Genomic DNA, 14236 nt, shown 5'->3' on the forward strand with positions numbered 1-14236 from the left:
CTCTTCCTGGATGATACCCTTAATATCCTCCCACAACTCATCTGGCCTTCGTTCATTAGTGTTCAAAGCCTCAAATCTGTTCCTGAGATGTTTCTGAAATTCAGGTGGGATAGACTCAAAGTCATAGGAAATTAAAAATTATTTTGGTTGTAGGTGAGTAAATGGGATGTGACTGTCTTTGGTAGTTTAACTTTATACAAGAGGGCCAGTCAGCACTGGGGTCCGTGGCTATTCCAATCTACCAGTCCAGCCACTGCAGTACTTTATCCTTGTCTACACCTCCCTTCTGAATGTGTCATTTAATTTTGCCTTTGGAAATGCCAGTAATCACGCTGAAAATGTGCTAAACGTTCTATCCTCACTTTCTGCCTTAATGTACCCCCCTGTATACTTTTTAAAAAATTGGTAAATAACATTTGCCATTTCAACATTTTTCACATGTACTACAAAGTGTGTTTATCATATTATGCAACCAGCACCTTTAACAGGAACAATGTTTGTTTCCCCCTCCCTTCCATAGATCTCTGTAAACATTAATAACCGCAAGTCTGTATACTGTTACCTATTCTAGGTATCTCTTATAAGCCGAATCATTTCACTCAGCATGTTTCCAAGATTCATCTATGTTCATCCATTAGGATTCTATTTCTTTTTAGGGCTAATGGACTACAGGTAAGCAGCTGTGCTACAATACGAAAGGCACAGAGCTCGAATCCCCCAGCTGCTCTGTGGGAGAATGGGAAATCTCATTTACTGTCTCTGAAAACCTGTTGGAGGTCAGCTATGGGTTGGTTCCACTCAGTGTCACACAACATATCCATGTTGCCACATTTTATCATGTTTCCATTTTCCAGCTATTGGGAATAGTGCTGCAGCAAACATTTGTGTTCATGTATCACAATGATATTCTTGCTGTTCTTTGGGGTATATCAGTGGAATTGCTGGATCATATATTTTAATTCTGAGGAACTGTCAAACTGTATTCTATAGTTGCTGTATCAATTTACAGCTCACCAGCTGTAGGTGAGGGTTCCTATTTTTCCACATCCTGAACAATACCTGTGATTTATTGTTTGTATCATAGGTATTTAACTCACTTATTGCTATAAAGTCAGAACTGACTCATAGCTGACCCTCCAGGGGTTCTTCTAAGGCTGTAAATTGCACTAGAGATTGCCCACCTATTTCCTGCAGAAAAGATGGTGGACTGGATCTGCCAGCAAGGTGCCATCTTTGTGTCAGCAATGCACATCCAAATGGAATATGCTACCAGAGCTCTCTAGAGACCAGGAAATTCTAGTTTTGTTTGGCATTTCCCAATAGCCAATGCAAAGAGCCTTTAGACAGTCTGTTTTTAAAGCCAGTTATTGTTGTTAGGTGCCATGGAGTCAGAACTAACTCACAGCTGAACCTCCAGTGGGTTTTCAAAGGCAGTAAATCCCACGGGAGGAGATTACCAATCTTTCTCTAATGGAGATGCTGGTGGACTCAAACAGCCTGCCTGAGTTGGCACAACTCCTTACCACTAGCATAAGCTGCCCCATAGTCTAAAGACTATGGCCCTGAAAATTCCATGGAGGCATTATGCTCCACAGGATTCTTAGGAGTTGGGACAGATTCAACAGCAACATGTTGAACTAATGGTAGTGAGGACATTTTCATATGCATGTTTGCTATTTTTATTTCTTCTCTAGGGAAATACCTGTTTAAGTCCTTTAATAATTTTTTTTTCAAACTGGTCTTTTTGTTGTTAAATTGTTAAGAGGTCTTTATGTATCCTGGATATTAAATCCTCAGATATATGTGTGGATCCTGAAAAGCTCCTAGTCTTTAGGTTATGCCTTCACCTAAGCAAAGCTTTTTCTAAACACTTCTGTTCTGATACAAGCCTGTGTTCTCTGTGTGCAAATGGTTTATGTTGAACTCTCACATAAAGATTGGTAGTTTGTATGGACATGGGGTGCCATTGGAGAGAGGCCTGGTAAACACTTCTGTAAAGATTATAGAAAAAAACAAAAGCCCATCCAAGAAATACTCAGCCAACCATGCAGGGTTGTTTAAAGATGAGATCAAGTATACAATTAAGAGCAATGGGTTTGAGGTTTTTGAAATGGTCCTCTAGTGTTCATATCTTACGTCCTTCTAATACATAATCCTTCTGGGCTTTATGCTTGCACAAATGCTTGTTTGTGTTGTCTTCAGAGGCAATCAATCACAGTGGAGGAGATGGCCCATCTTTCTCCTGAGGAGCAACTGTTGGGTTTGAATGACTTGCCTTTGGTATGGCAGTCAAACTCCCTAGCCAGAACTCCTTAAAGACATTAACAACCCCACCCCCATCTTCAGTTCCTTAATCATTACCTGAATGGAAAATGTACCTAATTAGCTGCTAATTCTTACATGTATCTTTCATATTGGTGACCAGGAGTAATACTGTATAATTAGTTTTATATATATTTTTTTTTCACTTCCACAATTAGTTTTAAAATCTCAATACTCTAGTAGGACACAAAAGGAAATTCAGATTGGCTAGGCAGAACTTTTAAAAAAAGAATGCTCAAAACTACTATGAAATATCATCTCACCCCAGTAAGAATAGCAAAATTTAACAGAACAGCAAACATCCCTTATTCACTTGTTGGTGTGAGTGTAAAATGATACAACTACTGTGGAAGGCTGTATGGCGCTTTCTCAAAAAGTTGCAAATAGAAGTACCATTTGACTCAGCCATTCCACTACTGGGAATATACCCTAAAGAAACCATAACCGCCACCCAAGCAGAAAGATGCACTCCCATGTTTATTGCAGCTTTGTTCACAATACCAAAGAGCTGGAAACAACCCAAGTGCCCATCAACAAACAAATGGATAGAAAAGCTCTGGTATATTCACACAATGGAATACTATGCAGCATTGAAAAACAAGGAACTAATATTATGCAAAATGGATGACCCTGGAGGACATTATGCTGAGTAAAGTATCTCAGTCACAAAAGGACAAATATTGCATAGGGCCACTCTTGTAAAATGGGACTGACATCAAGGTTGAGGGAAGCCAGAAAAGGAGAGGAAGAATGATGTATATCAAAGCAGATGAAAGAGAATATTGTTTGGAAAGGATATATGGGCGGGTATTCTTGTCATTACAGAATTCCAGAGTGAAGGCTGCATTGGACTTGGGGGAGGGATTGCATAACAATGAAAGAGTTTCTCCTTTCAAAGAGAAGAGTGAATTGGAGGGGTGGGGTTGGGGAGGGAGAAAAGTCCAACAATGAATGACTGGAAACCCTAAGTCTCTGTAAACCTTCATTTAAATTATATTTTTTTAAGTCTAACAATCATAAAAAAAAATTCAGGTTAAGTAACCTTTTGCTTGCTGATTTTTATTACACAAAGAAAAGCATATATATATTTTTAAAAGTAGACAAAATTATAAAAAAAATCCACAATCCCAGTTGTTTGAGATTACCTTTAAAATACACTAATAATGCTATAGTTAATATACATGAAGAGTATCTTGTTTTCTGTTTCCCTTCCATACCCATGGTGCAGGAAAGGACTAGGTTCAGATCTTTTGTTCACAGGGTCACTGAGTCATACTTGACTTGACGGCACCTAAAAACAGCAACCATTTCCAGGGAGCACTGGTAGCTTACTAGGAAAGAACTGTGCTGCCAATTCAAAGGTATGTAATTCACATCCACCAAGTAGGCAACCTCCTCTCATGTGATTTACAGCAGCTGAAATCCTGCTGGAGGGTCAGCTATGGGTTGGTTACAATTCAGTTGTACACAAGAACTATATTCTAGTAAATTACCATTTTTCTTGCCCTGCAAAATCACTTAAGGGCAATGGTAAGACTAACCTAAGGAGAGCATAAGGTATCTCTCCTGGGGGCTGCCTAAGAAACTTTTACAAAAAAACTTGTCCTGTGGTAGACCTGAGTCTGTCTCTCTGCAGACCAAGGAATCAGCTGCTGCTAATCAAGAGAAAATGAAAACCTATTTTGTTGAGTTTTGGCTAATAATAGAGAGCATCATTCTGTGCTCTATCGTGTCTAGGTATTAAACTAATCACTATTGTGGATCTCTGGTGGCCTAGTAATACAATCTCAAGACATGTAGTTCAAACCCTGCAGCTGCTGTGGAGGATGGCCATTCTACTCCTATGCGATTTACTGCCTCTGAAAACCCGCAGGAGGATCAACTATTAAACAGTTCCAACTCAATGGCATACAGCATTAAGGAGCTCTAGTGCTGTGGTCCCAGGGGAGTGGCACTGCTAATACAAAGGCAAACTCTCTTTGGCAATTCAGATCCACCTGGTCCTTGGAAGAAAGATAGGTAATATCTGTGCAATTTACAGCCTTGGAAACCCAATAAAGGGTCCGTTAGGAATTCGTTCCAACTCAATGGTTATGAGTTTGAATCTTTACTAAAGGTGATGGAGGAATCTAACTCAATGCACTTAAATCTACATTAATCCTATCAGAACACAGGTGTAAAGTAGATCAGAGATTCAGATCAATTGACCCTAAAATGCCATGAGTATCTATGAAGCCCAAATTTCAATTTTCCTCTATGAAACACTTTTACTACCTCTACACAAAACACCAACATTCAGGAAATCAAAACATGAGTTGCACTGGGAAAATCTGCAGTGCTAAAGAGCAACAATGTCAGTCTGAGAACTAAGGTGCACTTGACCCAAGTCTTCTTAAATGCTTGCTATGCATCCGAGAGGTACACAATAACTAAAAATGGCACAGGAATCAATGTCTTTGGGTTGTAGTGCTGGAGAATACTGAATATCCCACGAGATCAAAAAGGTCTATTCTGAAGAAAATGAAACCAGAGTGCTCCTTGGAGGCAAAGTTGTTAAAACTCCATCTCACATACTTTGAATATCAGGAGATGCCAGTGCTTTCATTAGAAAGGTGGAAGGTCAGTGTGAGGAAGACACTAAAAGGGGATGAGCTCCAGTGACTAGCAATGAGGTCAAGTGTGTCAGAGATGGTGAGGTTGGCTCAAGATAGGGCAAGGTTCAGAGCCAGTATTTTTAGGGTTGCTATGAGTTGCATTTGGCCTGTAACAATCAAAACTGCCTTTCCAATGGCCACATTAAGGTAATATTAGGATCAGCTTTGATTTTGTTTATGCCAAACTGCAATAGGGTAAGAGCATTAAGACTTAAAAAAGGTAAGTGGAAACAAGAGACTATCACTGTGTGCACCTCAACAGTTGACCTTCTAGCATGTTTTTCAGAGGCAGTAAATCATGAGGAGACTGCCCATAGAGGAAAGTGTATCTTTGATAAATACACTGAAATACAATTGCTTTCCTTCTGTACCATCCTCACAAATCACTGACATACTCAAGACCATTGCTGCAGTGACTGTGTCAGTTCACCTGGCTGATGGCATTCTTCTCCTATGCTGTCTCTGTCCTAAGAATAACCTCTCCTAGTAACATGCCCAAAGTATGTGAGAGGTTCATCATTTTTGCCTCCAAGGAGCACTCTGGCTGCATCCTTTCCAAGACATTCCTGTGTGTTCTTTTGGCAGTCCATTAATTATTCTTCTCTCATCCTCAGTGACTGTCCAGTTTTAAGAGGCATACCAAGTGATTAAAAAAGACCATGGCCTGAATTAGGCACACTTTAGTCCTCAAACTGACATATTATTACTCAGTAATACTCTGTATATGAAGGTAAATTATCTGTTCAATTACCTGAGACAAAATTTCTTAAAAAAAAAAATTAATTCAGAAGGGAGCTCTGGTGGCCTAGTGGCAAGATGCTGCACTGTAATCAGAAAGCATGGGGCTTGAAACAACCAGATCCTCTGCTGGAGAAGGAGGGACAATCTCCTCCGGTACCAGTCAGATCCGATTAGACTATACACAACAAGGAATTTAAAAAAAAATAAACAGAATTCAGTTTAGTGTCTGGCCATGTTTTTACCTTCAAATTCTCTCTTTGGCTGCAAAACAAAAAAGATGTACCTGCTAAAATCAGTGAGAATCATCATGGGCTCTAGATTAAGACTGAGATTGGGATGCTGGTATTTAATGCAGTGATTTGTGGGTATTCATGAAGCTGAATGATCATGTTGGTCTTGTGGTATTTTACAGGACAAAAAACTGACATTCTATAATTACTTTACAAAAAAGAAAAAATTTCTATCAAATAAGAGCATGTTTATTAAAAGATCTTAAAAAAATGTAAGCCCAATTGGAAAATTTTAGAAATGTGAACATATAAACTATATATTAAATAACATTTCAATAAATTAAAACAGATTTGTTTTATGCTACCATTTTTAATTTTAATAAAATAATTTCATATTACATAAGGATCAGTACATCCACTCATTGATAAAACTTTAGAAATATTTTTATAAAAATCATTTGCTTGAGAATTAATCAATTATAACATTATTTCTACAGGTACAGCTTTCCCATCTCGTCCCATTCTTACTTTAAAAATACAGAAAAGTACAAAAAATAAGACAAGGTATCCATATAACACAATTCAGAATTAACTACTATATACATTTAGGAGTTTTTTTAAATGTTTAAAAGAAATGGATGTTTTTATATATATAAAGCTAAAGCCCCTTTAAGACAATCCCCCATCCCACCCCCAATACACACTCATTTCCTCCCTTTAATCACGTTTTACAGGCAACAATTATCAAGAATTTGGGCAGTATCCTTCCAGTCCATTTTTTAAAAATATTTACAACTGTATATCAATATAAAAGTACTGAATTTTGTACGGAAGTTTCAAATTTACAAAATGTCAATACATTATATCCATCATTCTATAATTTTTCTCCTTCAAGCCTTTTTTCCTCCAACATGATTTTTAAAGTCTTTGTTAATACATATAATCTTACCATATTTTACAGATAACATATTTCAATGTTAACAATTTTCCATTCCTGATGGTTATTTAAGTTGCTTCAAATTTATGGATACTATGGATCATGCCACAGTAAATATCCTGTATGTATTTCCTGAGTATATATACTCAAGAGTAAAACTGCTATTCCTGGATTTCTTAGGTGGTTTCCCTCTCTCAGTCATGATTATTTTAGCATATAGTGTTTTAATGTTTCTCCTTTTAATCCCTTTAAGTTTTCTTTGTGGTTTAGTCTATTCTTCTCATCCTGAGAAACCTTCAAAACCACCAGTTCTTGAAAGGATACAGTCATTTCCAAATGATAGTAAATGTCCAGGTTCTGTTTCTGGTTTCTCTTTTGATCTGCTTAAGAATTTTTATTATCTGTAGATGATCGTTAACACCAAAAGACTTTGTCTCTTCCTTTCTAAAATTTACACTTATTTTTCTTATTGCATTGGTTGTAACTTCTCTAGATCAATGCTGATAATCAATGAGGCATCTATTTCTTGCTTCCAATTTTAGTAAAAATGTTTCTACAATTTCTCCGTTACTATTATTGTTTGCAGTAGGATGTGTCAGATAATCACTTCACATACAAGTAAAGGTGACTTCTCTGGAGTCAAGCAAGTTTTTAGCTTTGTTAAAGATGAGTGATGCTTTGCTTCAAAATGATTATTTTTGATGTGGTATGGTGTGTCGAGTCCTGATAAAAGCGTTCTCATTTTCAAGGTTTCTAATGGGTGTGAATTTTCTGGTGTCGAATGTGGTGTGACTTCTGGCTGAAAGCTTTCCCACACTGACTACACTGGTAAGGCTTCTTTCCTGTGTGTATTCTCAAATGCAGAGCAAGCGTTGAGAATTGAGAGAAGGCTTTACCACATTCATTACAACCGTAGGGTTTCTCACCTGTATGGCTTCGTACATGCACAGTAAGAGATGAGCTTTGAGAGAAGGCTTTTCCACATACATTGCATTCATAAGGTTTATCACCTGAATGAATTCTCACGTGTACAATAAGTGATGTTCTTTGAGAGAAAGCTTTTCCACATTCATTACATTCATAAGGTTTCTCTCCAGTGTGAATATTTTGATGTTTTATGAGGTACTTCTTTTGGCCAAAAGCAGTTCCACATTCATTACATTTAAAGGGTTTCTCTCCAATATGAATTTTCTCATGCTCAGTAAGATTTGATTTGCCACTGAAGGTTTTCCCACATTCCTTACACACAAAAGGCTTCTCTCCTGTATGAGTTCTCTGATGTCTGATGAGGTTGGACTTCTGAATGAAAGCTTTCCCACAATCCTTACACTCAAAAGGTTTCTCTCCAGTGTGAATTTTCTGATGCGTAAGGAGGTTTTCCTTCTGACTGAAGGATTTTCCACATTCATTACATTCAAAAAGCTTCTCACCAGTATGAGTGTTTTGGTGTTTAATGACATACTGCTTTTGGCTGAAGGTTTTCCCACATTCATTACATTCAAAAGGTTTCTCTCTGGTATGAAAATGCTCGTGCTCAGTGAGAGTTGCTTTGCGGCTGAAGACTCTCCCACATACTTTACAGGCAAAAGGATTGTCCCCACCATAAATTCTTTCCTGGTTAAGGTCTGACATCTGAATGGAAGCTTTCCCACATTCACAAGTTTTCTTTCCAGTATAAATTTTCAGATGAGTAAGTATTTACTTTCTGCAGAAGGGTTTTCCACATTTTACATTTACAGAGCTTCTCTTGTATTATCTTTCAAATAAAGGGTAAAGGAAAAAATTTGAGTAAAAACTTTATATAGTCATTATGAAGGTTTCCCTTCAGAATAGTTTCTAATAATCAATGAGTATTTGTTACACTAATTCCTCTCTGATAAAACTTTCCATCTGCTCAATGAAATCTGTCATCTAGCTAATGATTCTTCAGTATTTCTTAGAACCACAGGGTTTCTCTCCAGCATGACGTTTACATTTAATGAGATGTAAGTGAAAATTTTCTCAAATTCAGTAAATTCATAGGGTATAAGTGCTCTCGTATCAGACTGGGTTTCAAATTTTTTTAAACTGAATGTATTTCCACACTCACTCAAAGAGGTTCATTACTTTCAGGAGTGCATTTTGGCAGAGGGATTTCTAAATTACACTGATAATTCCTTCCTATAAAGCACACCTCATGGAGAAATATGTCTAAACTGTATCAAATTTAATAGATTAATTCAAAGACTTGTCTTAAAAAAACTAGTCTGAGATCAAAGGAAGTATTTTCCCAATTGTTATATATTCATGCCCTTTTCCTCAGTTTGTATGTCACTGGAGTTGGAGGAAACTTGCCTCTCAAGTCTTGTTGCTGTCTATCTGCCCGTCTTCTCAGGCGTCTTCTAAAATAAGAGTACAAAGAATCATATTAAAGAATTTAAAGGATAAAGTGCTTAGAAACATAACTGGTATTGATAACCTGTCAGTAAATGTTAGCACTGTTAAGTTGAGAATGTATGTCTTCAAATACTGTAGTAACATTTCAGACTGAGCATTTAAATTATTTATTCTGAAAAGAAAATGAAAATTCATAGGCTCACAAATCTTTGATTATTTTTGGAAAATAACCTTACCATTTCAGATACCTGCAACTGACCCTAACAAGTAGTTAATGAAAAGGATTAAAAATAAATAAAAACTACATAGAATTGAATGGGTCCACTTGGAATACCAAAGAAAGGCAATGCAGCAACTGCTTCTTTTAAAAATCAAAAGAAAAAAAATATTCGGAGGCAACTCTATACTGTATATACTTTTTTTTGATGATGGAAAGTATAAAGAAGATTTTCAACACAGTATAAATTAGAAAACTCAAATATGTAATTGTGTCTGCAAAAGAGAATGCCAATAACAAAACTGTTGCAAAGGTCTGTGTTGCAAGCAGGAAGACTCAAGATAGGGAAAGAATCAAATACTTCAAGGGATGAAGAATAAGGTAGAGGGGAATAAGTATTAAAGTTGTGCCTGTACCATTTTTATTCCTTTGAATAAAGTGGAAAATGCATTCTTTATAGAAACATAATCTGAGGAGCTCCAGATTCAAGGATACCAAGCAAATCAGAGAACAAAACAACAGAGGAAATAAAAACAAATTAGGATGGCCTTCAAAAAATACTGTCACTTCTTCGCTCCATATACAAAAACCAATTCAAAGTGGATTATGAACCTAGAACTAAAACCAAGGACTATAAACTTCATTAAAGAAAAGGTTGGAAGAACTCTAGTAGTCCTAATCCAAAACAACAGTCTTCCAAGTATCCTGGAAAATCTACAACCAGGAGAGGATAAAAGAGATGAATGGAACCTTCTAAAAATCAAATCCCTGTGCACATCCAAAACTTCTCCAACAGGATAAAAAGGGAAGCCACAGATTGGGAAAAAATATTTGGTAATGACAGAAGAGGGACCTCTATCTAAAATTTATAATACATAATTTATACTCAAGCATCACAAGATAAACTCAAATGAAAAATGGGCACAGGATATGAGCAGACACTTCACCAAAGACAACATTCAGATGGTCAACAAGCACAGAAAAAAATGTTCAAAATCCCCAGCTCTAAGAGAGATGTAAATAAAAACAATTATATCTCACTCCAGTAAGAATAGCAAAATTTAACAGAACAGCAAAGGTTGGAGAAACTGAAACCCTTATTCACTGTTGGTGGAAGTGTAAAATGGTGCAACCACTATGGAAGGTGGTGTGGCGCTTTCTCAAAAAGTTGGAAACAGAGATACCATTTGACCCAGCAATTCCACTACTGGGAATATACCCTAAAGAAACCATAACCGCCACCCAAGCAGAAAGATGCACACCCATGTTTATTGCAGCTTTGTTCACAATAGCAAAGAGCTGGAAACAACCCAAGTGTCCATCAACAAATGAATGGATAGAGAAGCTCTGGTATATTCACAATGGAATATACTACACAGCACTGAAAAGCAAGGAACTCATGAAATAATATACAAAATGGGTGACCCTGGAGGACATTATGCTGAGTAAAATATCTCAGTCACAAAAGGACAAATATTGCATAAGACCATTGTTGTAAATCAGGACTGACATAGGGGTTGAAGGAAAACAGAGGAGGAGGGGAGGAATAATGTATACTGCACTGAAACAAAATGAGGAAGAGAACTGTTTAAAAGGGATATACGATTGGGTATTATTATCATGACAGGAGTCCAAAATGAAGGCTGCACAGTGGAGTGGACTTAGGGGGAGGGATTACATAACAACAAGAGTTTTTCTTTTACTTTTCAAGGAGAATGTGAACTGGGAGGAGGGAGTGGGCAGGGAGAAAAGTGCAATAATGAATGAATGGAAACCCTAAGTCTCTGTAAACTTTCATTAAAATAAAAAATATATATATATTGTCACTTGTATTTATACTGTACTGCCAAAAAAAAGGCCTTTCCATACTAAACTGCTTGAGTAAGACAATAAAACCTTTCTGCAGAAAGAAAACCCTGGGTGCCTTGACAGGGTTTTCTAGTCTCACACTAAAGTCTGATGACCAGAGAAGTACTCAGCAACACAAGAACTCTGAACTGACTTGGTAAGTCACTCTTTTTTAAAAAAAAAACAATTTTTTGTGTGTGTACCATCAAATCAGATCCGACTGGAACAAGAGGAGATTGCGCCCCCTTCTCCGGATGGTACAAGAGATTGCCCCTCCTCCTCCAGCAGAGCATCTGGTGGATTCAAACAGCATACCTGACACTGCAGTGCAACTTTTTGCCACGAGGCCACCAGGCCACCAGAGCTCCCTTGGTAAGTCATTATTAAATATAACTGGGCAGTTAATGTCCCACACACACTTGAGAAACTTCAGTAATATGACAGATCAAAACTAAGAAAGGACAAAAAAAAACCAAAGAAAACAAAGATTTGGTTGAGCAAACTACAATAAAATGCAAAAGATAGCTCACCAGTAAAATAAGAATGTTCCTGTGATATAGCAGGTTCCTTTGTCTGACATTTTGTCAGTGATTCTTGGAAAAAACAATTTAATTTTGGAAATTGGTGATTATTCCCAAAGGCTTTTTTTCTGGATGGGCAGAGTACCCCCCACCTCATAAATGGTAAGATAACCAACCATTTTTTTTAATTGACAAGATAATGGCCAGGAGCTGCACCAGCAGGGGGACATTTCCACTCCCAGGGCCATAATGACAAAAGTTGCCCTAGTTTATGACAGGAGAACCAATCCTTTCCTCTTCAAGGACTTTCCACACCTTGTCCATGTACCTTTTCCTGACACTGAACATAAGCTGTATCCTATAACTACCCTAGCAAGCACTTCCAATACAATATTGAAAAGCAATGGTTGACAGTGGATATCCTTATCTGGTCACTGTTTGCAAGGAAAATGTTTTTGGTCTCTCTTCACTGATAATGATGTTGGCTCTTGGTTTTGCATATATACTACTTTTCACCATGTTGAGGAAATTCCCTTGTATTCCAATTCTGCTGAGTGTCTTTATCAGGAATATATCCTGTAATTACCCAAAAGAGACAACATAACCATGTGAAAGAGGACATTTTATCAAACTTACCAAAGAAAAATAATGCCATGGTGTCAGAAATAACCAGAATTTAGAAAGCAGGGACATAGTTGCCTTCTGCTTCATAAAAACCAACTCTATGCTGATTCTTCTTATTCTCTAAGTTATTTGTTCCATTTTGTGTAAAAGAATTGGAAAGAAAAAAAGTACAAAAAGGTAGATTAAGGACAACAATTTTAATACTTCTCTAGTGGTCCAGTCCATAGAGAATTGTGCTAGCCACATCTCTGGTAGTTTAAATCCACCAGTGGCTTCATAAGAAAAAGATGGACAATTTCCTGTGTGATTTACAGCCTTAGACTCAAAGTCAGGGGAGGGGAAACAGGTGTCAGGTATGAGTTTTGACTTGTAGTACCTTTTAGTTTCTTATCCATCGAGCACATTATATTTTGGAAGCAAAAATAAAGAAAAATTAATAGTTGTATAATCAGAATTTTCTTACATTTTAAAAAAATTGTATTTACTGTCTTAAGGTCTACTTAAATTACTTAAGTAATTTTCTTTGTCTTGGAGCTATGATGAAATTTAAAAAAAAAAAAAAAAGGTACATTGTAAATTTCAAAGATGCTGCCCGGAGGAAAAAGTGATACCAGAAAGGCTAGGAAAAGGGAAGCAGCCTCTGGGAGTAACAATGTTAGCAAGAAGACTCAGGGTCCCAATGTGGTGACAATGCAATAAAGGTCAGACACATTCTTTGTGAAAAATATGGCAGAATAATGGAAGCCGTGGGAAAGTTAAAGTCTGGAATGAGGCTCAATTACGTGGCTACACAATACAGTCAAGATAAAGCCAGACAAAGGGGTGACCAGTCTGGTCCATGGTAGGACCACTTCAAGAAGCTGCATTTGCCTTGCCTGTAAGTGCACTGAATAAGCCTGTGTACAGACCCTCCAGTTAAGACAAAATTTAGTTATCACAGTATTATGATCTAAGGGAAAAAATATACAAAACAAACCCAACCAAAAAGGTAGAATTTATTATCATTTACCAGTAACATGACTTCCTCCCTGCAAAGACTATATACTACCTCAACCTAGCAGACTTCAGCACAGTCATGTACCTTGTTTTGGCTGCTGAAATGAGTGTAAGTTACAAGTGTCATTTGCTCATAAAGGTTAAAGAGGACAAAGGGAAAAGATACACTGAAACACAGGTGCTAAAAAAAGCATGCTATAAAAGAGAAAATACTGAAATAACTGTGAAAGAAAATTTGCTTACCCTTAAATTGTAAATTTTCAGACAGAAAAGCCTCATTTGGTAGTCTACATAAATGGTGAAAAATTCAGCTCAAAATGCACTTTCCACCACATAATACTGGAAGATAAATGTTGCCAAACTTAGCAGACAGAAGAGGCAAGAGACACAGGAACCAAGAAATGAGACATATAATGTTGTTGTTAAGTGCCATCAAGTCATAGACGACTCATAGCAACCCTATGAATGAAAGACCTGAACACTAACTCTCATCATTTCTCTAAGTTCATAGAGTTTCTGGAGGCAAGCTCTTTTGGAAGTGGATGTCACTCCTGCTTCGAAGCCTGTTTTAATCTAGGAGCTCCATCAAACACTGTCCACATGGGTAACCATTATCGCGTTTGACACATCAGTGTCATAGTGTTTTGTATCACAGCAACCATGAGTCACCTCTGTAAAGCAAACTGATAGACCAGTGCTATACCACTTAGGAGAATGTCTGACTAAAAACAATTAAAACCAGGCCTGAGGGCCCTAGATTAAAATGACCC

The 14236-nt window shown here is 37.2% G+C and overlaps 1 protein-coding gene across 1 annotated transcript; it reads right to left on the reverse strand.

The window, feature by feature from the left end:
- Positions 1-7637: 7637 nt before the first annotated feature.
- On the reverse strand, positions 7638-8516 carry LOC102854377 (zinc finger protein OZF-like). Its single transcript, XM_006899654.1, has one exon. The coding sequence runs from the start codon at positions 8514-8516 to the stop codon at positions 7638-7640; it is 879 nt and encodes a 292-aa protein (XP_006899716.1).
- Positions 8517-14236: the final 5720 nt, after the last annotated feature.

Source organism: Elephantulus edwardii, unplaced genomic scaffold, assembly GCF_000299155.1.
Source record: "Elephantulus edwardii isolate Elephantulus edwardi_28Jun2011 unplaced genomic scaffold, EleEdw1.0 scaffold00266, whole genome shotgun sequence".
In the NCBI taxonomy this organism is placed as follows: Eukaryota; Metazoa; Chordata; class Mammalia; order Macroscelidea; family Macroscelididae; genus Elephantulus; species Elephantulus edwardii.

Coding starts and splice junctions, on each gene's coding strand:
- LOC102854377 (XM_006899654.1), bottom strand. CDS start 8,516: ATGTCAGACCTTAACCAGGAAAGAATTTATGGTGGGGACAATCCTTTT.